Genomic DNA, 25,901 nt, shown 5'->3' with positions numbered 1-25,901 from the left:
GAGTAGGTTAAATTAAACTCATATTTTCCAGGAGGGCCGCCACTATACAAGGGAACATTGGTATCATCCAGCACACCTTCTAGAAATAAAATAGAATCATACAGAGGGTAGAGTAGGTTATATTAAACTCATATTTTCCAGGAGGGCCGCCACTATACGAGGGAACATTGGTATCATCCAGCACACCTTCTAGTAATAAAATAGAATCATACAGAGGGTAGAGTAGGTTAAAATAAACTCATATTTTGCAGGAGGGCCGCCGCTATACAAAGGAACATTGGTATCATCCAGCACACCTTCTAGTAATAAAATAGAATCATACAGAGGGTAGAGTAGGTTAAATTAAACTCATATTTTCCAGGAGGGCCGCCGCTATACAAAGGAACATTGGAATCATCTAGCCCACCTTCTAGTAATAAAATAGAATCATAAAGAGGGTAGAGTAGGTTATATTAAACTCATATTTTCCAGGAGTACCGCCGCTATACAAAGGAACATTGGTATCATCCAGCACACCTTCTAGTAATAAAATAGAATCATACAGAGGGTAGAGTAGGTTATATTAAACTCATATTTTCCAGGAGGGCCGCCACTATACAAGGGAACATTGGTATCATCCAGCACACCTTCTAGAAATAAAATAGAATCATAATTGAAAACATTCATAAAGATATTGTGATTCATTTCACGTTATTTCAAGTATCTCTCCATTTATAAAATAGCATGATAGATTCACATCGGCACGTTTTAAAGTCTTGTCCGATTAAGCATGCATGGGATGTGGATAACTTTCTCTATGAAAATTGATTATTTTTAATTCTGGTTTCTTTATTAAAGGGACTGTAAAGGAAAAATGAAAGGGGGTATAGGCTGAAAGCTAGTCACTTTAGCTCTTGATCGCGACCCATGAAAGTTATATCTGATGTTCCTATCTCGAGAAAATGATATACAACTGTGTTAAATTTATACGAAAATTAATATATATACAATTTTGTATAAAAGTAGAGGGTTTAAATAGATCAAATTCAGCAAATATGCAACCAATCTGAAAACTATGATATCCCAGAGAAAGCTAATTGTAACTTAGGTGTACTCCAATTCTAATTTCATATTTGTTATTTCTATTTTTAATAGATTTAATTCATAATATTATTTATACTTCCGTATTACTTGACCAGAAGTTCCACCAATGGCAGTGCAGTAAAGTGGTCACGTGATACAGGCGGAGACACGTGATCAGTATACTGCTCTGCAATTGGTGATAGTTCTGGTCACGTGATTTAAGTTTAAGATTTTCTAAATTTTACATATATGAACTTTCGTATAATTTTAACACAGTTTAAAATCAATTTCTCGAGACAGGAACATCAGATAAAACTTTCATGGGTCGCGATCAAGAGCTAAAGTGATTCGCTTTCAGCCTATACCCCCTTTCATTTTTCCTTTACAGTCCCTTTAAGCGGTCTGTACATTTCTGCTGCAACCATAAAACATGTTGTCAGATTTAAATACATTTTCAGCTGGAAAAACGATGATATATTCTATATTTAAGTTTAAAGTTTAAGTTCCTTTTTTCTATAGTGCCATTTTTTGATTAGAAATTTTTAGATATTTGAAAACAAACTATGTATCACGCATCAAAGAATTTATTGATCATTATTGTGATCAGCTTATCTATTCATGCTTTAAAAATTTTTAAAAATTGTATAAAATGATTTTTAAATTGATTTTATAGTATTTCAGAAGATCAGAAATTATAAAAAATAAAACATTTCGATGAAAACTGATTTAGGGATGCAGATGGAGATATCCTTATAATTCTAGCTAAAAATTGTGTGCCTTAGGGAACCAGGTGACAATTGCATAAAGTGCAAGTGCTCGCTATTTCCAGAAAAACATTGCCAAAAATTAGCATTTTTGAGCATATTTTTTAATATGGTCCCTCTGTATGGATTACCTGAAACTGATGTTACGGTGATCCTTTTTCTGTGAGTATCAATAATCCAACCGGAGTTTATCCTTGAATGGCTTCCTGCATGACTTGCCTCCCCACCCTCTGGATGCCCAGCACCTCGATGACGACCTCCTGGTCCAACCCTTCGACCGCCTCCATGACGTCCTGCATAATCATGTTTCTCTTTTCTTGGATTGGAATCCAGTTCTATTGGTTTCTCGCTCAAGGCAAATTCTAAATTCAAATTAAAACAAATAAAGCTGATAATAAACTTATTTGGTCTTTTTTCAACTAATTATGATATAAAAATAACAAATCTGATATTGTACCTGCAAGAAGAATTTGTTTTTGAGTTGAACCAACTTCATTTGTTGCTTGACAGGCATAGGTTCCCATAGAGTTGATATCCAGGTATATAGTATACCTAGGATACAAGGGTTAGGTTCCCATAGAGTTGATATCCAGGTATATAGTATACCTAGGATACAAGGGTTAGGTTCCCATAGAGTTGATATTAAGGTATATAGTATACCTAGGATACAAGAGTTAGGTTCCCATAAGGTTTCTATCCAGGTTTTTAGTATTATACCCAAGAAAAAAGTACTTGTAGAGTTTATCCATTCCATACTTTGACTATATACTGGATATACAAACCTATCTAAAGATCTATACTCTGACTATATACTGGATATACAAACCTATCTATAGATCCTATACTCTGACTGTATACTGGATATACAAACCTATCTATAGATCCTATACTCTGACTGTATGCAGGTATTATCTCGGGTTGCTGGCTGGTTAGTTTACTCCAGGTAACAATGGCAGACGGAAAGGATGAGACACGACAGACTAGTTCTATCCTTATATCATCTTCTTCACCCTCTTCCCTGTCTTCTCCTTCTTCTCCTTCTACTACATCATCCCGTTCACTAGCTGGCATATGAATCTCATCAATGGATAGCTCTGGAGCGTCTAAACAAAGGGTTTCCAAATTATATGCTTATTTGTAACTAATGTTTTCAACGACGACATTCTAGTGACGTACAGTTGAATACAAATCATAGATAATGCATTTGGTTTGGTTTGTTTATGTTAAAAGATTATGCCTTTTTCAAGCAACTATAAATGAAAATAATCTCAGTAAAATGTAAAGAAAAAATGGAGCTGTAACAATATGAAATTAAGTATTTAATCTTTTACTGTGTCTTTACTCTTGTCTTAGAACCTTTATTCAAATCTCAAAAACAAGAAAGGCAAAACTTTGAACAATATGTTTTTACACAACAAGCCTGTAGTCTAACTGGTTCTAAAACATTTTAATATACATATAATAAAGTTTTAAATATTAGATGTTCAGGCCAGGACAAATGTAGAGTTAAGCACTGATAAAAGTCAACAATGACACATTTAATGTTTCAAGCGTCTCCTGAAAGTTTAAACTATTTACAGTTGATGCACTTTGCTCTGCTTTGTTGCAAAATGAAAATACACATGAAACAGATTATTTTATTGTTTAATTAATTCAATAAAGGAAAATTTAGATTTAAATATAAATTCTTAGTGCCGGAATTTAATTTATGATATTAGAAATTATAAAGTTTAGGTTATTATTGAAGTATTAGATCCTGTAAATTTTGTTGAAAAGAATCTTGAAATACAACTGAAAACGTTCTTTTCATTTTGTATTTTTTCAAGACCAAAACTTACATTGTACATAAAGCTCTACAGATTGTACAACAGGGTCTCCAGAGTATCCGTTTGAAGCTGTACATGTGTACAATCCTTTATCATGCCGGGACACCATCCTCAGCACCAGCTCACCAACATTCTAAACAAACAAATATCCATCTTCATCATTCTCTAGGAATAATAATTTTCATCAACATTTTTTATGTTTAAATGATTAAACAAAATCCTTTCCTGAACTGTTGGGCTAACTTAGTGTTAAAATTTTATAACATACTAGCTTGGGGACCCAGCTTTGCCTGGAACCTACTCTTTTTATAGTTTTACCTAGTTTCCTAATCAAAATGTAAGGATAATCGACGAAAGGGTTCATGAGTTATGATTGGACAATAAAAACAGAGTCTACTTCTTTATATATATATAGGTAATGTTTCAAAAAAAAATAACGACTTTGCATTCTTTGTTTCTTTGTGAAAATATTCGTACGCAAATAGTAGTTATACGCAATACTTGTATCACTTTTAAGTTTTGTTATGATTGGACATACAAACAAACAGAGATTACAACTTTATATAGATATAGATAAAGTAAAATGTAGATAAACTGTTTATAGGTTAAAACTTTTGTGTGAAATGGTACTATATTCTCGAGATCCACTGTGACATCTTTTATTTTCTGGATAATGTCCTTGATCAATTTTTGTTATCGCTTCCATGTGTTCTGAAGCCACAAGATTTCAGAAACTAATAAATTTGATCCTTGTACACCAAAAGATACGGATTATTACTTGATCCAGAGATTGAAAAAACTAAAGTTTGAACTCAGTTTTAATATTTGTTGTTTTTTACCTCAGTTTCCAGGTGGGTTTCATCTCCTTTCTTTCTCCAGGTTAGACTAGGGTACGGAGATCCAGATAGTACAGTACACAGTAGGGATACATTAGTTCCTTCCTAGGATACAAGATACAAGATACAGGATACAAGGAAAAGGAAGCAGGATACATAATACAGGATACAGTATTCAAAATACAGAATTCAGAACTCAAAACATAGAATACAGAATATACGATAATTGATACAGGATACAGAATACAAAATACAGGATACAGAATACAAAATACAGGATACAGAATACAAAATACAGGATACAGGAAACATGATACAGGATACAGGATACCGGACAGAGGATACAGAATACCAGATACCTACCTTAACTATTACAGAGCCTTGAGGTATTGTCTGAATAACTGGTTTTGTTCTAATTGTAAGCTTATGCTTCATCAATGATGGTTTATATGCAGAAACCTAAAATATTTAGAACATTATATTAAATCCTACACAGATTTTTTTGCATCGAAATATTTGGAGTGGGTACAAAACGCCCAATAACAAAACAGAAGAATTACAAACGCTCAATGTTACAAAACGCTTAATGTGAAAAAAGACCCCAAATCCAAAAAAACGTCCAAATTCCGAAGAACGATAGAAATAAAAAAGTCGAGAAGATTTTGTGTGTATTATTTTTCTTATAAGTTTTCCATGCCAATATAGTCGTTTCTCCAGTGTTCAACAATTGCTATAGACAAAAAAAATATTTTTAGAATTCCCAAATCGAAGTGAAGATATTTATTTTCATAACTCTTAGATGTAACTTGAACACTGAATTCTCTTGTAAATGCACGTCAAAATGAAATGAATTTGAACCTATAGCCGCAGCGCGAACCTCCAGAAAACTGACTTTAAGGAACTTTAACAGAAAAGTTGCCATTTTCTTGAAAAAATGTGGACTTTTTGTAACATTAAACATTTTGAAACATTGGACGTTTTGTTGCATTGGGCGTCGTTTAAAATTGGGTGTTTTGTAATTGGGCGTTTTGCAATAGGCATTTTGTTTCATTGGGATTTTTGTTGCATTGGGCGTTTTGTAATTGGGCGTTTCGTTTTATAACTCCAAATATTTACCTGGCAAACATATTCTCCTTGATCCCTCTCCGATACTCCACGGAGAACTATTCAATCAATATTTTAGAAATGTTATTTATTCAGTTTATTTGGAATTAACAGAATGCCCATTTTTTTTGGCTGGAGGGATTGTTAATGTTTTTTTCAATGTCAGTACATCAATAGATTAGATAGAAAAACATATTCTATAATTGGCAACATGTTAATTTTAAAAAGCACATTCTAAGATATTCGAAATATCTATTCAATAATTAGCTCAAATTTCAATAGATAGATATAAATGACTAAAACTTAAGCCTATCAGCAACTAATACCACCGTCCATTGAATACGAACTCTTTCTTTTTTTCCAAAACACTATTGAATGCGTTGTATATTAAAACTAGTTTAATACATACTTAAAACTATTAACGCTCTCACGTAAAGTTTGATCAGAATCACTCGTTGCAAACTGAACCTATAAACGATTCCGTTGTACATGTCTAGGGCTATACTCTGCGTATATATTAAAACCAGTTCTCTCTGGGCAGAATTTGTAAACAAGAATAGATGCATCAGTGTTCGTTTAGTATCCGAGGAAGTTAAAAGCATTAAATTTTGATAATTCACATAATAGATTCCTATGACCAGAATATTTCATTGATTTTTTATGTGAAAGATGGATCCCATGTCAGACTTCGACATCCGTCTTGTTTTTACATTACCGCCCAGAGACAGTTTACTGCAGTACAACAGATGCGTACACCTTGAAACAACTTTCCTTGCATTAGAACCTTGATTGTCTCAATCTTTATGATATATACAGTATCCAAGGGGAGTATACATATACATTACACCTTTACATAATAAATATGTATATGTACATATATCTATATATATATATATATATATATGTACACAGAAACAGCATTATAGATGATTATAAGGAGGAACCTGATGAGGTTTATACATTGTATTACATTGCATTCCTTTCTAAAGCTAAACATATATCAGTATTAGGACGGGGGAGGGGAGGGGAAGAAGGGGTTGTACAAGGGGATGTAGGGAAGGGAGGGGGGGTTATAATGGTATAGAATATGATAAAGAAAAGCAGTGAGTATTACCGCTAGGATAAATCTAGATCATCAGTTTATTTGTTGATCAAGATATATATATATAACAGATTAGGACAGGTTATATTCGGTTAAAAGAACGGATAGGAAGGATTAGGACGGGTTAGGACGAGCTAGGACGGGTTAGGACAGGTTAGGTTAAATAGGATTAAACGATTTGGGAGCAGCATTCTTTAAATAACTCATCCGTTTAGGCATTTGATGCAGTTTACAGAATTTGAGATTGATAAGCATTTAACCAAATTTTGACTTTGCTAAAATTTCCTAAACTGATTCCTTCTTCTTCTACTTCAATAAGATAATGAGTTCCAGCCTGAAAAAATTAGAAAATTGAATCCTTTGAAATTGAACTGGGTTATTTGCAGCAGAAGGTATTAAAGTCCTAGTTATTTTTAAAAAGAAACTGATTGCTCATCGCAAACTCAAATTGTCTAATTCTATATATTTACAATATGATATATTATTTTTAATCCTTTGATATTTCAAACTGTGTAAATTAGATCTAGGAGAACTAAAGTAGTATGAAAAAAAGTTCCCCGACATCAAATTGCAATATTATAAGAATAATTATAGCTAGTAACGAGTAATCTGCAGTTCTTTTAATATAAAGGAATTGAGTTTTGCCACAAACTTAAATTTTCTCATCCTTTATCTTTTCAAACTGGTGATGTAAACCTTTGATACTTCAAACATATATTATTTATCTAACAGAATTCATAGTTTGAAACATCTAAGGTCCACAACATTCAGTTGCCCAGATGTAGGGATTAAAAAATAAGAGTTTGTGGCAAAGAATCAATTCCTCTCCAACCTGGGTAGTTTTTAAGGTTTTCGGATAAATTTAAAGTTAGCTTTCTTACTACGAAAAAGAGTGGGGAACATATTCAATCTACTACATGGGGTTGCAAAGATATAGGGATTATAAAATCAGAGTTTGTGGCAAAGAATCAATTCATTTATCGGTCTAAAACTTTAGATTTGAAGAACTAACATGATTGATAAGGGTTGATCCAAGGCAGATTATATCTTCTCCTTTCTTCCAGATTAACACAAATCCCTGAATACATTTAATTAGTTCCTACAACATATTATTCAGAGGTTTCGTTTTCTGGGAAATAAAACAACAGATACACTTGATACACCATAGAACATTGGANCACATAGAACATAGGATACATGGATACCACATAGAACATAGGATACATGGATACCACATAGAACATGGGATACATGGATACCACATAGAAGAAAGGGGGATACATGTAATGGATAACTTTGAGTTAGTATGAACTAATAGGAAATAACAAAGATTAAATGATAATCAAATATATAATTAATTCTATAAATTATCTATCTGTATTTCAACAATTAAACGTGTGAAGTTGTATATATCTATCACAGTACTATTGAGGTAAAAAAGCACAGGTTACATTATCAGTCTGTTAGCTGTCACTATATTAGTTTCTAGTTTTCTTTTTCAAATATATTTTTCTGAAATATTTGAAACTTAAGCTTTAAACTTACAATTGCCTGTTGTTACTTGTTTCTTGTATGTAAATACGTAGTCCCTAACATAACACAAATTTATATAATTATATTAAAATTTCAAAAAGATTTATTATTCAAAAAAGTACTTTTGAGCTAAAACTACTACAATTTATCAAAGGAATTGAGTGTTTGCCACAAACTCAAATATCTACTAGGTTTACGACATTAGGTTGCAAAGATATAAGGATTAGAAAATCAGAGTATGTATCAAAAACACAACTTCTTCGATATGGTGTTTGTTAGTTTAAAATATATAAGACGTTAATATCCTAATATTCTATATTGTATTTTAATTAAAAAAGTATCCTTATATTATTAATTGTATTTCAGTTTAGAATATGATTGAGATGTTAATATCCTAATATTATTTATTGTATTTCAGTGTAGAATAATAAGAACATGTTAATATTCTAATATTATCAATTGTATTTTAGTTTAGCATATTATGGAAATGTTAATATTCTAATATTATTTATTGTATTTTAGTTTAGAATATTATGGACATGTTAATATTCTAATATTATTTATTGTATTTAAGTTTAGCATATTATGGACATGTTAATATCCTAATATTATTTATTGTATTTTAGTTTAGAATATTATGGACATGTTAATATTCTAATATTATTTATTGTATTTAAGTTTAGCATATTATGGACATGTTAATATCCTAATATTATTTATTGTATTTTAGTTTAGAATATTATGGACATGTTAATATTCTAATATTATTTATTGTATTTAAGTTTAGCATATTATGGACATGTTAATATCCTAATATTATTTATTGTATTTTAGTTTAGAATATTATGGACATGTTAATATTCTAATATTATTTATTGTATTTAAGTTTAGCATATTATGGACATGTTAATATCCTAATATTATTTATTGTATTTTAGTTTAGAATATTATGGACATGTTAATATTCTAATATTATTTATTGTATTTAAGTTTAGCATATTATGGACATGTTAATATCCTAATATTATTTATTGTATTTTAGTTTAGAATATTATGGACATGTTAATATTCTAATATTATTTATTGTATTTAAGTTTAGCATATTATGGACATGTTAATATCCTAATATTATTTATTGTATTTTAGTTTAGAATATTATGGACNTATTAGTTTAGAATATGATGGACACGATAATAGCCAATATTCCTTATGTATTGTATATTAGTTTAGAATATGATGGACACGATAATAGCCAATATTCCTTATGTATTGTATATTAGTTTAGAATATGATGGACACGATAATAGCCAATATTCCTTATGTATTGTATATTAGTTTAGAATATGATGGACATGATAATAGCCAATATTCCTTATGTATTGTATATTAGTTTAGAATATGATTTACATGATAATAAACAAAGTGTGAAAGAAGAAAAATAAATAGAAAGTCAGAATATGTCCTAAATCCGTCCCATCTGTATTCTATATATTTTAACTGTCTGTAAAAAATCTTAATTTAACTTTAAAAGATAATTTCATTTAGAAGAAAAAAATATTTAAAAAAAAATAAAGATTATTTTTAATATTAATGAAGTACAGAGTTTGAGCAAAAGGTTGGTATGTAAATTACGCAAATCTATTGGAAAAGGTTGGTATGTAAATGACGCAAATCTATTGGAAAAGGTTGGTATGTAAATGACGCAAATCTATTGGAAAAGGTTGGTATGTAAATGACGCAAATCTATTGGAAAAGTTTTGTTTACTTTTTGCAAACAGCCAATCTTGTTTGGTCGCATCTTTAAAAATAAGTTTTGAAAATCTAACAAAAAAGAAATGAGGGTTTTTCTATAAGATTTAATGCTAGAATATATAAAGCATGTATAAAACCTGAAAATTGATCGGGGGAAAGACGAAGATAGATGTTTCATCAAAAAAAGATTAAACTTAGCTTTGGGGGAAATATTTAAACTTTCAAATAAATGATTCAAAATTTCATCTGTCTCCCCCCTCTCCCCTTTCGCCAGAATCTCCCACCCCCCCCTACCACCCTTCATCCCTACATATAAAAAAACCTATCGTTCCTTTTTTAAGTATTGCTCTATCTCCAAAAAATAAACGACGAATAAGAGTCTTTCATATTGATTTATCAAAACCAGATAAAAATTTTGCTAAAAGTAGTTTTCGTTTTTGGACTCAGAAACATTTTTGAGCGGCCAAATTTACTTAGATGCATTTTATTAATTCCAAAAATTAAAATATTAAAATTTAAAAACTTTAACTGCAAAACATGAGAGAAATCATTAAAATACGTTAACATTATTTTTATTTTGCCGTTAAACCTTTTTATTTTCATTGCATTTAGTAATTTAGATTATTAAAAATATTTCTAATGATATTGTTTCACTTTAAAAGTAAATTTTCCTCAAATGAATTCGTTCAAACCTGCGTGGAAAGATATTTGAGAGGAATGTTGAGACTAGAGAATATATAATATATAAAGGTATACTGAATGTCTCTAGTTAAATTTTCTATAATTGTCTTTACAAATTTTGTCATCTAACATTGGAAAAATATATGTATACACACCTTTATCTTAAGTTTGTCAACTGTAAAGAAAATTAGATTTAATTTTTTTTTTTGGGGGGGGGGGGGTTTACGCCTCTGAGGTCAATCTGACTTTAATATACATCTTTACCTGAAGTTTGTTCACTGTGCAGTGGAATCTGACTTGAATATACACCTTTACCTGAAGTTTGTCCACTGTAAAGTGAAATCTGACTTAAATATACATCTTTACTTGAATTTTGTTCACTGTGCAGGATAATCTGACTTGAATATACACCTTTACCTGAAGTTTGTCCACTGTGCAGGGTAATCTGACTTGAATATACACCTATACCTGAAGTTTGTTCACTGTGCAGGGTAATCTGAATTGAATATACACCTATACCTGAAGTTTGTTCACTGTGCAGTGGAATCTGACTTGAATATACACCTTGTTACGCGAGCCATGCTCCGTGTATAAAGTCTAGTTGATGCCCCTGTGAGTTTCTGAGTTCTCCCTGCGGATCTGTACAGAACGTAATGTGAAAAACTAGTTTTGGAAGCTGTTTACAGACTGACTACACAGGCGCAAGATTTCTCGCGTGAGAGTGAACAGTTTTATATTAGTATATGTTTANGTTGGTCTACTGTGCTGAATAATCTGACTTGAATTTACACCTATACCTGAAGTTTGTCCACTGTGCAGGGTAATCTGACTTGAATATACACCTATACCTGAAGTTTGTCCACTGTGCAGTGGAATCTGACTTGAATATACACCTATACCTGAAGTTGGTCCATTGTGACGGATAATCTGACTTGAATATACACCTATACCTGAAGTTTGTCCACTGTGCAGGGTAATCTGACTTGAACATACACCTATACCTGAAGTTTGTCCACTGCAGGGTAATCTGACTTGAACATACACCTGTACCTGAAGTTTGTCCACTGTGCATGGGAATCTAACTGTCTCTCCAGGGTTTGCAACTATATCTAAGGACGGCGACGTGAAGTTCGGGATCCTGGTGTTCTTTGTCCCCTCTCCTCCCTCCATGCCCCTCTTCTAGTGTGTTCGAGCCATTCTGATCGTAATACAGGTCATCATAGAACTCATAACTCAAGCCTAAATATAATAGTTTAGAAGGGTGGAGTGGCAGATCTCAGGGTTTAGAAGGGTGGAGTGGCAGATCTCAGGATTTAGAAGGGTGGAGTGGCAGATCTCATGATTTAGGAGAGTGGAGTGGCAGATCTCAGGGTTTAGGAGGATGGAGTGGCATATCTCGGGATCTAGAAGGGTTGAGTGGCAGATCTCAGGATTTTGGAGGGTGGAGTGGCAGCTCTCAGGGTTTAGAAGGGTGGAGTTGCAGATCTCAGGTTTTAAAAAGGTGGAGTGGCAAATCTCAGGATTTAGGAGGGTGGAGTGGCAGATCTCAGGGTTTAGGAGGATGGAGTGGCAGATCTCAGGATTTAGAAGGGTGGAGTGGCAGATCTCAGGGTTTAGAAGGATGGAGTAGCATATCTCAGGATTTATGAGGGTGGATGGATGGGATTTTAAAAAAATTTGAAAAATTGTTTGCTATTTGTCTGTTTTGAACATTTTAAATTTTAAAACCCCCTGATCCCTTCAAAACTCTCCAGAGCTGCCGTCTAACCGTTTCTAGAGGAGATCAAAAGTCGTCACTACAAAATATTTCACACAGAAGGTTTAGGCTCCAGGGAGTCGATCGTCCTTTTCTGTAAGATTTGTTTTTGTGAACCGATATATTCTTTTCTCGATATGCATTAAATTTTAATTAAAAAAAATTTTTGACAAACTTATTTTTGTTTAATAACATTCAAATCTTAATTTTTGACAAAAAAGTGACAAATATTTGATTGATATTAGCATAATCATGATTGCTGATGATTCTACGTAGTTTACCTAATTCTGCCCTGGAGATTAGAACCAGTAGAGAATATAGTTTATTTGAGTGATATTAACATAATCATGATTGCTGATGATTCTACGTAGTTTACCTAATTCTACCCTGGAGATTAGAACCAGTAGAGAATATAGTTTAAGTATCTCAATCATTATCCTACAGCTGGTTCAACATCAACTCAATCTTCTCATATAAACTTTTATATTTTTCTAGCATTGATATTTCGTCACAAAGTTTTTTTTCAGCTCCACGTTGTTAATTGAATTATTATTTATTTTCGTTTCCACACTTATAAACTTTCAAGATTAGGGTAGTAAACCCTAATCTACAGTGTTTACTGTAAACTGTTCATTTAAACAAATTATTCTGAGTTTTGATGATGAATGTGCGAACTGTGAACATATTCCCAGGCGAAGGCAAATATCTCAGGTATTTTCACATTTAAGATTTCTCAGATTGCGCTCAACCGATCATTCTTCATCTAAAAATTCAGAAAATATGTCAATTAAAAAATAAGAGAAATGTTGCTAAAAAATCAAAACTGTTCTAAGTTAAAAAAAACTATTAATCGAATTTTGTCATTGGGAGGCATATGCATAACAACTTGGATTTCATGCTTTCGTAGTTTTATAAAATAATAATTAATCAGACAGGTTGATAGATAGATAAACACATATACAATATACATGGTTAGTTAGATAGTTACATAATCAGACAGGTTGATAGATAGATAAACACATATATAGAAATTGTAGAAAAGTGTCTTTCACGCGTCTGTGAAAAGATTGTTAAAAATTGTGGGGGGGGGGGGCCTCCGGCTTCGAATAGAAAAATAAAATGACACTGGGGTTTGATTTAATTACATTTATAATCTTGCACACATTAAGATGAAAGAATTTCTGGAATATAGAAACTATTATAGCCATATTTACCATTAACTTTTTTTTAAGAATATTGAATGCGTTGAATATGTTTTGTACAAGTTTAATTGCTTTACGTAAAATTTCAAACTTTTACGACAAATTTATTTAAAGTTTTTAAGTTTAATTATTTTCATCTTAATGAAATAGTTTTCTAAAGATTGTCCGCACTTTTTATCAAAATAATTTCATGAACGTATAATACCTAAAATTTTTTATCTAATATTTAAAATAACACAAAACCTAGATTTTAATAAAATATTTGCAATAACACAAAACCTAGATTTTAATAAAATATTTGCAATAACACAAAACATTTGTATTTTTTCTCTTAACTTTTAAATATGCTCAATGAAATTTGAGATAAGTATATTAAGAATATTCTTATCATTCTAAGTACCCATCTATTTTCTCAAAAATTCTGGCTCTTCTAATTCTTAAATATAAATTTCATTTCACATATTTATACACGTACATTACACATATTAAATACGGGAATATTTCATATATTTATACACGTACATTGTACATCTTAAATACGGGAATATTTCACATATTTATACACGTACGTTGTACATATTAAATACGGGAATATTTCTCATATTTATACACGTACATTACATATATTAAATACGGGAATATTTCATATATTTATACACGTACATTGTACATCTTAAATACGGGAATATTTCTCATATTTATACACGTACATTGTACATCTTAAATACAGGAATATTTCACATATTTATACACGTACGTTGTACATATTAAATACGGGAATATTTCTCATATTTATACACGTACATTACACATATTAAATACGGGCATATTTCACATATTTATACGTTGTACATATTAAATACGGGAATATTTCTCATATTTATACACGTACATTACACATATTAAATACGGGCATATTTCACATATTTATACACGTACGTTGTACATATTAAATACGGGAATATTTCTCATATTTGTACACGTACATTACACATATTAAATACGGGAATATTTCATATATTTATACACGTACATTGTGCATCTTAAATACAGGAATATTTCAAATATTTATACACGTACGTTGTACATCTTAAATAGGGAATATTTCATATATTTATACACGCTCATTGCAGTTGACATATTAAATACGGGAATATTTCATATATTTATACACGTACATTGTGCATCTTAAATACAGGAATATTTCAAATATTTATACACGTACGTTGTACATATTAAATACGGGAATATTTCATATATTTATACACGTACATTACACATATTAAATACGGGAATATTTCACATATTTATTCACGTACATTGTACATCTTAAATACAGGAATATTTCACATATTTATACACGTACATTGTACATATTAAATACGGGAATATTTCATATATTTATACACGTACATTGTACATCTTAAATACGGGAATATTTAACATATTTATACACACGTAGATTGTACATCTTAAATACGGGAATATTTCACATATTTATACACGTACATTGTACATCTTAAATAGGGAATATTTCATATATTTATACACGCTCATTGCAGTTGTACATATTAAATACGGGAATATTTCACATATTTATACATGTACATTGTACATCTTAAATACGGGAATAACTTCATAAAAAGCCCGATCATTTAATCATGTTTAATAAATTATCTGATACATTATTCCGCAGAACGATTGCGGATTTTCATAAAATAAAATATAGTATCTATTTATTATGTGTAACAATGTAATGTTTATGCTAACTAATAACTCACTGTACAGTTCAATTTTATTCTTATGATTTAATATATTTTACCCGCGTATTTTACTGTGTTCTGCTCTGCAGTTACTGTCCGACTGAAACTTTAACTTGAAAATCTCTCAGTTTCTTCCTCAATACTCATACCGGTATTCATCTTGTATCTATCTATCATCCTTAATTCTCATCCCGGTATTCATCTTGTATCTATATATCATCCTTAATTCTTAGCCCAGGATTCATCTTGCATATATCTATCCCATATTCATCCTTAATCCTCATCCCAGGATTCATCTTGCAACTATCTATCCCATATTCATCCTTAATCCTCATTTAAGGATTCATCTTGTATCTATCTATCCTTTAATCATCCTTAATCTTCATCCCAGGATTTATCATGTATCTATCTATCCCATATTCATCCTTAATCCTCATCCCAGGATTCATCTTGTATCTATCTATCCCATATTCATCCTTAATCCTCGTCCCAGGATTCATTTTGTATCTATCTATCCCATATTCATCCTTAATACTCATCCTAATTTCATCTTGTATCTATCTATCCCATATTAATCCTTAATCCCCATCCCTAGGTTTCATCGTGTATCTATCTATCCTTTAATCATCCTTAATCCTCATCCCTCGGTTCATCATGTATCTATCTATCCCAAATTCTTCCTTAATCCTCATCCTTCGGTTCATCTTGTATATATATATCCCATATTCATCCTTAATCCTCATCCCAGATAATATTGATGATTAATTATTATTAATAAGTCCATATTACGTCACCAGAACTCCCACCAATGATAGTGCAGTATAGTTACAATTAGATTTCTCTGGGATATCTTCGATTTCAGATTGGTTGCATATTTGCTGAATATGATCGGGTTAAACCTTCTATTTCTTTACAAAATTGTATATATATGAATTTTCGCAGAAATTTGACTCAGTTTTATATCAATTTCTCAAGACATGAACATCAGATATAACTTTCATGGGTCGCGATCAAGAGCTAAATTGAATAGCTTTCAGCCTATACCCCCTTTCATTTTTCCCTTACAGTCCCCTTAATCACCAAAAGAATGAAAAGAATAATGAGAAAAAATATATATTTAAAATGTATTCGAATTCAGGAACGAATAAAAGATTCTGTAAACCCACTTTACCCATCACATTTTTAACCAACCGGCCCTATCTTCCTCCCCCCCCCTCCTCCCCCAACTTGGTTGGTTAGCAAGAAAAAATTTAATAAACTACAGATATTGAACCCGAAGAACAGCAGATGTGGAACCATGTGCGACAGTATTAAGATATAACACGAAGTTAGTGGTATATTAGATGTCAGCAATATCTTTATATTGCTCTTCAGAGAACAGGTGATACCTTGGTCATACCAAGTTTATTTAAGCTCAATTCATAGCCGCATATTAAGGGCTTCGGTTAGGGGCGGCTCACAATATTTTCCAGCGGGGCGGGGTTGGGGTTGGATAACTGAATTATTGCGGACGAAGCGCGCCGAAATTTGTGTTATTCCTCTGGAATTGTTTTACAGAGAATATGGTCATTTTTATGTGAAAACCATGCCCAGCTAAGGGTGGAAGGGGGGAAAGAATATATTCTTAAAAGTCAAAAGGATTAGAAGGTGCCTGCGACACCCCACCATTTTTTCAGGGAAGGGGACGTCTAAACTTTCCCCCCTTAAGCCACCACTGGCTTCAGTTAGGGAGTGGGGGGTGGAGCTTTGCTGCAACCAGGTTTAGTTTTTTTAACAAAATATTTCTCCTTACCTGTTAATATTTTCTATTATTTCCAATAGGTTTAAATCAAAACTTAGTCGAGGGATTGAATCATAGATCAAAATCATTTGATCTGAAATTAATTTAATCCAACCCTGTTTTTATTTTAACTGATAAAAAATCATTGCTAAAACAACTTTTTAAGTTTAACATTTTTACGATTTTTAGTCTAAATTGAAATAAAAAGTATTGTTGGTCTTAATTAATTGATTAATTAAGAAGATATTTTAGATTTACAATCATCGTTTTCACGCCCTCCCTTCCCCCCTCCCCCTCCCCAACCTGATTAACCCCCCTCTCACCTTCCGTACATTCCCTCTTCCAATCAATAAATTTGTTTCTAGTCTACAATTCTACAATCTACATCCTTGATTAAGAAACGCCCTTTTATTACTAAATCGTTGGTAGAGGGAGGAGTAGTGCAGTAGGATAGAATAGATAAAAAACAATTCACGACAAAATGAGCGACATTTATTTTCAGGGGTGGGTTTTAAACTGTATAGTGTATATTTATACTGCAGGGATATTTTTTAAAATGTATTTAAAGTTTGGTATTCCCAAGTCATTTAGGATTGAATTTTTATATACGCATTCAAAGAGGTTTTTAAAGTGAATTTTTAAGGAAAACGACTTTCATAGATATTTTAAGAGATAAAGGAAATCCCTAAATCTGGGTAACCTGTTGGTGTTAACCTTTAATATTTCAAACCTAGACTTTATGATCTAACAGAATTCATAATTTCAAATATCAAAGATCGTCGACATATGGCTGCAAAATTTAAAAATCAGACTTTGGAGCAATAAAAAGTTTCTTTATCGAAAACGTCAAAAAAAATTTGAGTTGAATTAAGTAATCACATAAGTAAAAAGGGAAAGAGTAGACTTTTGGATCGTTACTATTTTGCATGTGCTCTACAGAAACTTTTAGTGGTCATTTATTTTCATCTTTTGAATCCTGTAAAATATATTTTGATCTGCTATTCATATTCATATTCTCAGGGTTCTTTAGAAAACTGAAAAACCGGTGATTGACCGGGTTTATTGAATATAAGTATGAAAGCCACGAATGAATATAAGTATGAAAGCCATGAATGAATATAAGTATACAAACCACGAATGAATATAAGTATAAAAACCATGAATGAATATAAGTATGAAAGCCACGAATGAATATAAGTATGAAAGCCACGAATGAATATAGGTATGAAAAGCCATGAATGAATATAAGTATAAAAGTCATGAATGAATATAAGCATGAAAAGCCAGGAATGAATATTCGTATGAAAGCCACGAATGAATATAAGTATGAAAGCCACGAATGAATATAAGTATGAAAAGCCAGAAATGAATATAAGTATGAAAGCCATGAATGAATATAAGTATAAAATCCATGAATGAATATAAGTATAAAAACCATGAATGAAAATAAGTATGAAAGCCACGAATGAATATAAGTATGAAAGCCATAAATGAATATAAGTATGAAAGCCATGAATGAATATAAGTCTGAAAGCCATGAATGAATATAAGTATGAAAGCCACGAATGAATATAAGTATAAAAACCATGAATGAATAAAAGTATGAAAGACATGAATGAATCAAAGTATGAAAAGCCAGGAATGAATATAAGTATAAAATCCATGAATGAATATAAGTATAAAAACCATGAATGAAAATAAGTATGAAAGCCATGAATGAATATAAGTATGAAAGCCATGAATGAATATAAGTATGAAAGCCATGAATGAATATAAGTATGAAAGCCATGAATGAATATAAGTATGAAAGCCAGAAATGAATATAAGTATGAAAGCCACGAATGAATATTAGTATAAAAACCATGAATGAATATAAGTATGAAAGCCATGGATGAATATTAGTATAAAAACCATGAATAAATATAGGTATGAAAGCCATGGATGAATATAAGTATGAAAGCCATGAATGAATATAAGTATAAAATCCATGAATGAATATAAGTATGAAAGCCATGAATGAATATAAGTATGAAAGCCACGAATGAATATAAGTATGAAAGCCATGAATGAATATAAGTATAAAAGCCATGAATGAATATAAGTATGAAAGCCATGAATGTATCTATGAATGAATGAGGTGGGACGATGGTGTACCAATCCATCAATAAAAACAAGAATAGAATATGTCGAGAAGAATGGTATAAAAAGAGGGAAAGGATGGTCAGGGTTAAACAGTTTGAAGAAACCTAGTATTGAGTCTACGGTCAGGAAGGTTGTTCGTGTGACAGAGTGTGTGTATGTGGTAATGGGACATAACTTGGTTCGTTTTAACATTTGAAAAGTTTTTTTGACTTTCAAAAGGTTCCATCATAATATGAGAAGTTTTACATATTTCAAAATTATTTATTTCAAACAGTTGCTCCTCTTTCACTAAGTCACAGTTTGAACCCCCCCTGAGAGAAAATATAAGCTAAAAGATACCAAAAACGATAGTTTTAATAGGTTCGTTTCTGATTTGTTTTTAATTCTATTTTGATAAAAGCAAACTTTTACAGAAAGCATTTTTGAAATGTTTCAACATTCTTATATGGTGCCTTTATTTAAACTCAATAAAACCTCCAGAACGAAAGAATATACCATCACTATGTAAGTGTATGTTCAATTTAAGTATCCACTTACATAATATAGAAAATATAAAAAAATCCAATTCTGTTTGACAGGTATAAAAGACATATAAAACTTGCATCATTGGTAATACTTTGCAGGAGCGTAAAACTTCGTCTTTTTGGCTATTTTTTTTTACAACAGGGAGGAGATTATAACAGTAACTACGGTTTGATATGTACAATGTACAATCAACAGTGGATGTACAAAGTGCACACATTGTATAATGTAAATGGTTCAATATCTCTTCTTGATGATTTACCTGGTTTTTAAGTTACTGTAAGACTAAGAGCTCTCTCTCCGATACATTAGGCATAAAGATTGATGACTTAATGAATATGTAGGGGATGAGGGGGGATGAGGGGGGAGAATTGATGGAGAAACAGAAAGAAGTAAGGGTATTGCAGCCCGTTCTTTTTAATAATGTTCTTAGTAATCTAAGTAAAATCTTTAAATTTTCTATTTGCATATAAATATCAAAAAGAAAGAGAAAAGTACAATTTTTATGAATTGAAAGTGGCAGCTTGCTAGGATTAGAAAATAACGATGAGTTAATTTTCATGTTTTTGTTAAAATATCTATTTGGTTTGGTTCACACGTGTTTACTCATGCATGCATATTCATATCAATTCATTAATATTCAATACTTATCTAATAAATACTTCGTGGGCATACTAATAGATAATTGATTGATTGATTGACGAGTTAACAATTTAATTTGATGGTTTTTCCCGTAAATATGGGTGTATTTAGATATACATATATATTATCACATTTAGTTTCAGATAATTTAAACAATATTTGAACAAACTATACACTTAAGTTTTACCCTGTACTGCGTAAAAGCAAATAGTAAAACTATTTAAATTTGAAGAGATTTATCTTTAATTATGTTTATTCAACTTCACGTAGTTGAAATATTTATTTATGTAATAGTATTGGGCATGACGAGGGGGGGGGGGTATACAGTATACACGGGATAGAGTGTTTATTAGGTCCAGGATTAGAGATAATCAGACAGGTTGATAGATAGATAAACACATATACAATATACATGGTTAGTTAGATAGTTACATAATCAGACAGGTTGATAGATAGATAAACATATATACAATATACATGGTTAGTTAGATAGTTACATAATCAGACAGCTTGAAAGATATATAAACATATGCAATATACATGGTTAGTTAGATAGTTATATAATCAGACAGTTTGATAGATAGATAAAAATATATACAATATACATGGTTAGTTAGATGGTTACATAATCAGACAGCTTGATAGAAAGATAAACATATATTCAATACACATAAACAATATGCATAGATAGATAGTTTATCAGACAGGTTGATAGGTAGATGGATATACGTGTATATATGCACAAAAAGTTAGTTTCGAAATTTGGCTTCCAACTAGCTAGTCTAGTTAGTTACGGATTTGCTATTTGATGACAAGTTTAAGTTTTAACTTGTTTATATCATGTTACTTATTTAGTGAGGTAGCAAGATGAACCCTCTCATATCCTTCGCAAGGTTTGTATTCACAATATTTTTCTTTTGGATAATCGGAGTTCTGCATTTATCCTCCCTCCTCCAGTCATTTATTCAATACTTGGAATCGGAAAGGGCAGGGGGGCGGGTGGGGGGTGCACCAGTGTTCGCCCTAGGAACAGTATATATATATACAGAGCGTCTCATATCTATTAGATTATCTCCAAGCTTTAACGCCAAATATGAAATAAATAATACTCGAAAAACCTGGTTTTTTATGAAAATAAACCACTAAGCGCACTATGATTGACGTGGTTTATTAATAATTAGAGTTTTAGGTATTTAGGTGTTTTAGGTATCTTAGATCCTCGTTATTAACAATTATCTGATCTATGTTAATCGTGGAATATGAGATCTTTTTCTAATTCCATAAATTTAATAAAAAAAACCATGTGATCAGTTAAAAATGAAGAATAAGGAAGCCGACATTTAGTATGACCCTGAACTCACTCTTTTTTGAGAAAATATTAACTTTCCAGTAAAATTATGACTTAATGAACTAAGACTTTTCGGATAGATTTATTAACACACCACAAATATTTCCTCATTCGGCTGTAAAACAAGATGATAGAAATCCTTCATTCTCTGGTTAAAAATCATTTTTGATGCTTTTCAGAAAAAACCCTAGAAAGGGCAAGTTTGGCAAGAGAGGAAGAAGATGCATTACCCTCCCCCACCCCCTCTATCATTTTTGGAACAAAATGGCTCAGGATATACAGACTGCCAAACTTCTGAACAGTTTGCTGGAAAAAGCAAATAGTTAATTGGCCTCAAATTAGAAGTTAATGGACTCTAAGTCACTTTCCTAAGGCTGTTCTACAAAAAATATTGACGGAAATTTAAATCTTACTTTTAACACAAAAAAAAACATTGATAAGGAATGCTTATTTTGTCATTTTTTTGACTAAGCAACAAACATCGTGACTTAGAATCTATCTTGAACATTATCAAACTCTTAAACAAAATAGAACAAGAAAAATGTTATTTAGAACTTAATGCGACTTCTAATTTGAGACTTAGAAAGTGTCTTAGTCATAATTTTGTCTCCAAAAAACATGTTTAGACATATTTGTGACTTTTGTTTGTGACTGAAAATTTGTGTTAGACATAATTAAGCATTGCAAAACATGACTTAGGAATAGTTTTGTCTCAAGAGTTTTAGTTTTGAAAGTGCCTTAGACATTATTGGGCGTGAAATGTATGGCTGTGAGGTAATTGCGGTAACTGTGACAAACAATGTGTCTTATACATAATTAAGCCAAAAATGGGACTCAGAAAGTGTCTTAGACAAAGCTGTGACTTAGCATTTTGACTTAGAAAGTGTCTTAGTCACAAATTGGTCTGAAAAGTAAGACTTTGAAATGATTGTGACTTAGAACTGTGACTTAAAATGGGCCTTGAATATAATTAAGTTAGACAACTGTGAATTAGACATAAGTGTGATTGAAACGGCGTTTCAGACATAATTAACACTTAGAATGTGACTTAGAATGGGTCTTCAACACAATAAATCCTAAAAAACATGATTTAGACCTAGTTTTGAGTTAAAATTGAACCTCAGAATGTGTCTCAGAAACAAGTGTTACTTAGAAAGTGTTTTAAATGTGTCTAATGCATGTTTGTGGCTTCGAAAGTGTTTTAGACATAATTTTGACTTAGATGTGTGACTAGATAGTGTCTTTGACATAATTTGGTCTCAAAAGTATGACGTTGAGGTCACCGTGACTAGAACTGTGATTTGAAATATGACTTACCATGACCTAGACATGGGTTTGAGTTAGAATTGGGACTTAAAGTAACTTGATCTGGATTTTGTGGCCATTATATCCTAAAGTGACAGTTTTTATGCTTCAGTATTTTCAACAAGGAACATTTTTGATGCTTTCCTACAGCTTAATGATATTTTAGAGCTTTCCACAGCTTGGGCTATGTTAGGTTACACAAAGCATCACAAATTACATGTGAAAGCATCATAATTGTCCTAATTGATAATAAATAGTTTTTTCTTTAGTGCAAAGTTTAATGAAAGGAAACCTCTCACAGAAAAAAAGTTTTGAAATATTTTATTAAAAGTTTTTTTTTTTAAACGAATCAAACAACCCTATCTATAGGGCTCTAAAGACAATCCCGGCATGTACTCGGATCAAGTTCAAATAAATAATGAAGATCGGGCTTTTTGACTCACAGTGACCGAAATATAAAGATGTTGTTAGCAATTATTAAAATTAAAAAATCTTCTTTTTAAACCATGGCTTGATGCAACCAGTGACCATATTTACTGAATTTGCATAGTCGTTGAGCTGCCTACCGACGGTTAAAATTTGAATCACCGCCGATTCAAATCCTTCTTTAATCTTCAACTTTGAATCGGTGGTTCAAATTTGAACTGGCAGTTGATGGTTCAGCGACGTAGCTCAAATTCATTAGATTCAGTCCCAGGGATTGTAAAAACAATAATATCCATGTTTACACAAAGTAATGTTTACATAAATTAATTAGTATTTTCTGGGAACCGTTATTACGAAGTATTATCACAAATATTAAATATTAGTTTATCTAAGGTTTAGTAAGATATTGTATTAGGGATTTGCAAGAGATATAAAGATTTAAACTATCATAAAAAGTTTAAACATGAGAAAAACATAGACTTATGTCAGCTCTAGCTGAAGTACCTGGTGAGGCGTTGCCCGTATAATTTCAAAATCATCCAACACTAGACAAAAAGTGAGCTTTTGCACCATAAGGATAAAAAATGGATATTCTGCGCGCATCTATCTCGTGTTACCCAAGGGACCAGGAGGGCAAATCATAGTGTTTTTCTTACATGTTTCTGAGTTATGGTTTGGCCGGCGTTGTAACATACATACACAAAGACAATTTTGACGCTCTGGTTTATATAAATATTAAATATACAAGATTCAACTAAAGTTCAAAGTGAATTCTATTTTGCATATTTTCAATTAGAATTACCTTTTCCGCATTTTTCTCTCCTTTTTCAAGCGTGAAAGCACCAAAAATAAATAGAAAAGTAAATTCTGGCCTAGTAAAGTAATCCTTGCTAATAGTGAATAAATATTTATTTCTAAATCGAAATGTAAGATTTTTAAATGAAGTCAATCAATTAAATGATAGCTAGATGGGTTACAAAAGTAAATCTATGTAAGATTAACCTCTACATTACGTTGAGATTGGGTTGATAAACATATTTCAATTATACATCGATCAAAACTATGCAATAAGCAACGAAATACATAAATTCAAATATAAAGGTTTGATTGTTTTTTCAGTTGATGTGCCGCTATTCATATTGTTTAAAGATAAAATGCCATTTCTGTTTGTTTTCCGTGAGGCGGCCCTTTTACACGTTTCTAATCGTAATTTTGTTAATTTTTTAACCTTTAGGGACTCCAGTCTCTAGCTGCAGATAAGGGTAGCTAGGGATCCTAGGAACGGGTTTGTCAAATATTTATTTGCTTTGTAAATTAGGTTTTTTAAAATAATTGATTCCTAAGTAGAAAATTCAGAAATTTATTCCTAGCTACGGACCAAGGTTCTCAAAAGTGAATTTATGTATAAAAGGGTGAATGGGATATTAATTTGTATCATTCTTTTAGAATTTCTTAAAATATCTATTTAAATTAAGATTCTTAATTTTAATGGTTGTTTTTTAACACCCCAGAAGCATAATTATAATTGACAGAGAAGTATTCACACTATTATCTAGATATTCACATGTATGTAATATATGTATTTAGTTATAGTATATATCTCAATGAGAACTATTGATATTGAAATACACATATTGAGGTTGAGTTGTGAATTTCGGGCTCAAGCTTTGATCTTGTGCAGCTCTAAAGATTAATTGAATTTCTCTGGAACATCCCATGGTGGTCATACCTTACAGAGATACATAAAAATTTTAGACTTCTGATCTGAAAACTTTAGAATTGTGGATATTGAGATGAATGATTGATTTCCTCTTTTTATTGATCTTTATTTTGTATCCTGGAAAGTGTGTAAAATGTTACGAACCATTTAATGAGATAACTCTCATGGGTCGGAATCTGGTAAGGAAAGATAAAAAGATTGAGAAAGAGTGGATTAAGCAGGAAATCAAAAGTGTCCACATTGGATATTGAGATTAATCGATTGGGATTATCCAGTTCAAAAGTTCCCAGCTCAGAAGCCAGAACTTTTGTAAAACTTGAGATCAAAACATTGATCATTATCTTATACAGGCATAGAGAATAGAATATATAGAGAGGAATTAAAAGAATCTCTCGGTATGAATTTTTTCAGTCCCTTTCAGCCTGAAAGGGAGTTCAAAGTGTACAAATCATGTAAATGTTTACAAATTATATGCAGTAGAGTACATTAATACAGTATGTTCCCTAGACTATCCATTTCAATTTCGAATTTTTTAAACTGTTAAATAAACTTTATAATGAATGTAACAAATCTAGACGCGATTACTCTACTCAAAGTCTAATAAAGAACACACTTATTTCTATCTCTAGCCAAAA

At 31.4% G+C, this 25,901-nt stretch overlaps 1 protein-coding gene and 1 long non-coding RNA gene across 2 annotated transcripts; both read right to left on the bottom strand.

The window, feature by feature from the left end:
• Positions 1-519: 519 nt before the first annotated feature.
• On the bottom strand, positions 520-11,815 carry LOC111703711 (lachesin). The gene is made up of 11 exons (XM_023475739.1): positions 11,711-11,815; positions 7,707-7,772; positions 6,980-7,028; positions 5,605-5,651; positions 4,852-4,947; positions 4,492-4,593; positions 3,665-3,785; positions 2,653-2,929; positions 2,284-2,378; positions 1,958-2,188; positions 520-629 (listed from the first exon to the last, which is right to left on the bottom strand). The coding sequence occupies exons 5-11, from the start codon at positions 4,921-4,923 to the stop codon at positions 520-522; spliced, it is 1,008 nt and encodes a 335-aa protein (XP_023331507.1). The 5' UTR covers positions 4,924-4,947; positions 5,605-5,651; positions 6,980-7,028; positions 7,707-7,772; positions 11,711-11,815.
• Positions 11,816-11,819: 4 nt separating this feature from the next.
• LOC111703723 (uncharacterized) lies at positions 11,820-15,477 on the bottom strand. Its single transcript, XR_002765675.1, has 3 exons — positions 15,441-15,477; positions 12,793-13,179; positions 11,820-11,899 (listed from the first exon to the last, which is right to left on the bottom strand). It is a non-coding gene; the product is annotated as an uncharacterized LOC111703723 (long non-coding RNA).
• Positions 15,478-25,901: the final 10,424 nt, after the last annotated feature.

The sequence above is a fragment of the Eurytemora carolleeae genome, unplaced genomic scaffold, assembly GCF_000591075.1.
Source record: "Eurytemora carolleeae unplaced genomic scaffold, Eaff_2.0 scaffold481, whole genome shotgun sequence".
Classification (NCBI taxonomy): domain Eukaryota; kingdom Metazoa; phylum Arthropoda; class Copepoda; order Calanoida; family Temoridae; genus Eurytemora; species Eurytemora carolleeae.
The sequence above is the reverse complement of the archived record's forward strand: the minus strand, read 5'-3'. Positions and strand labels throughout refer to the sequence as shown.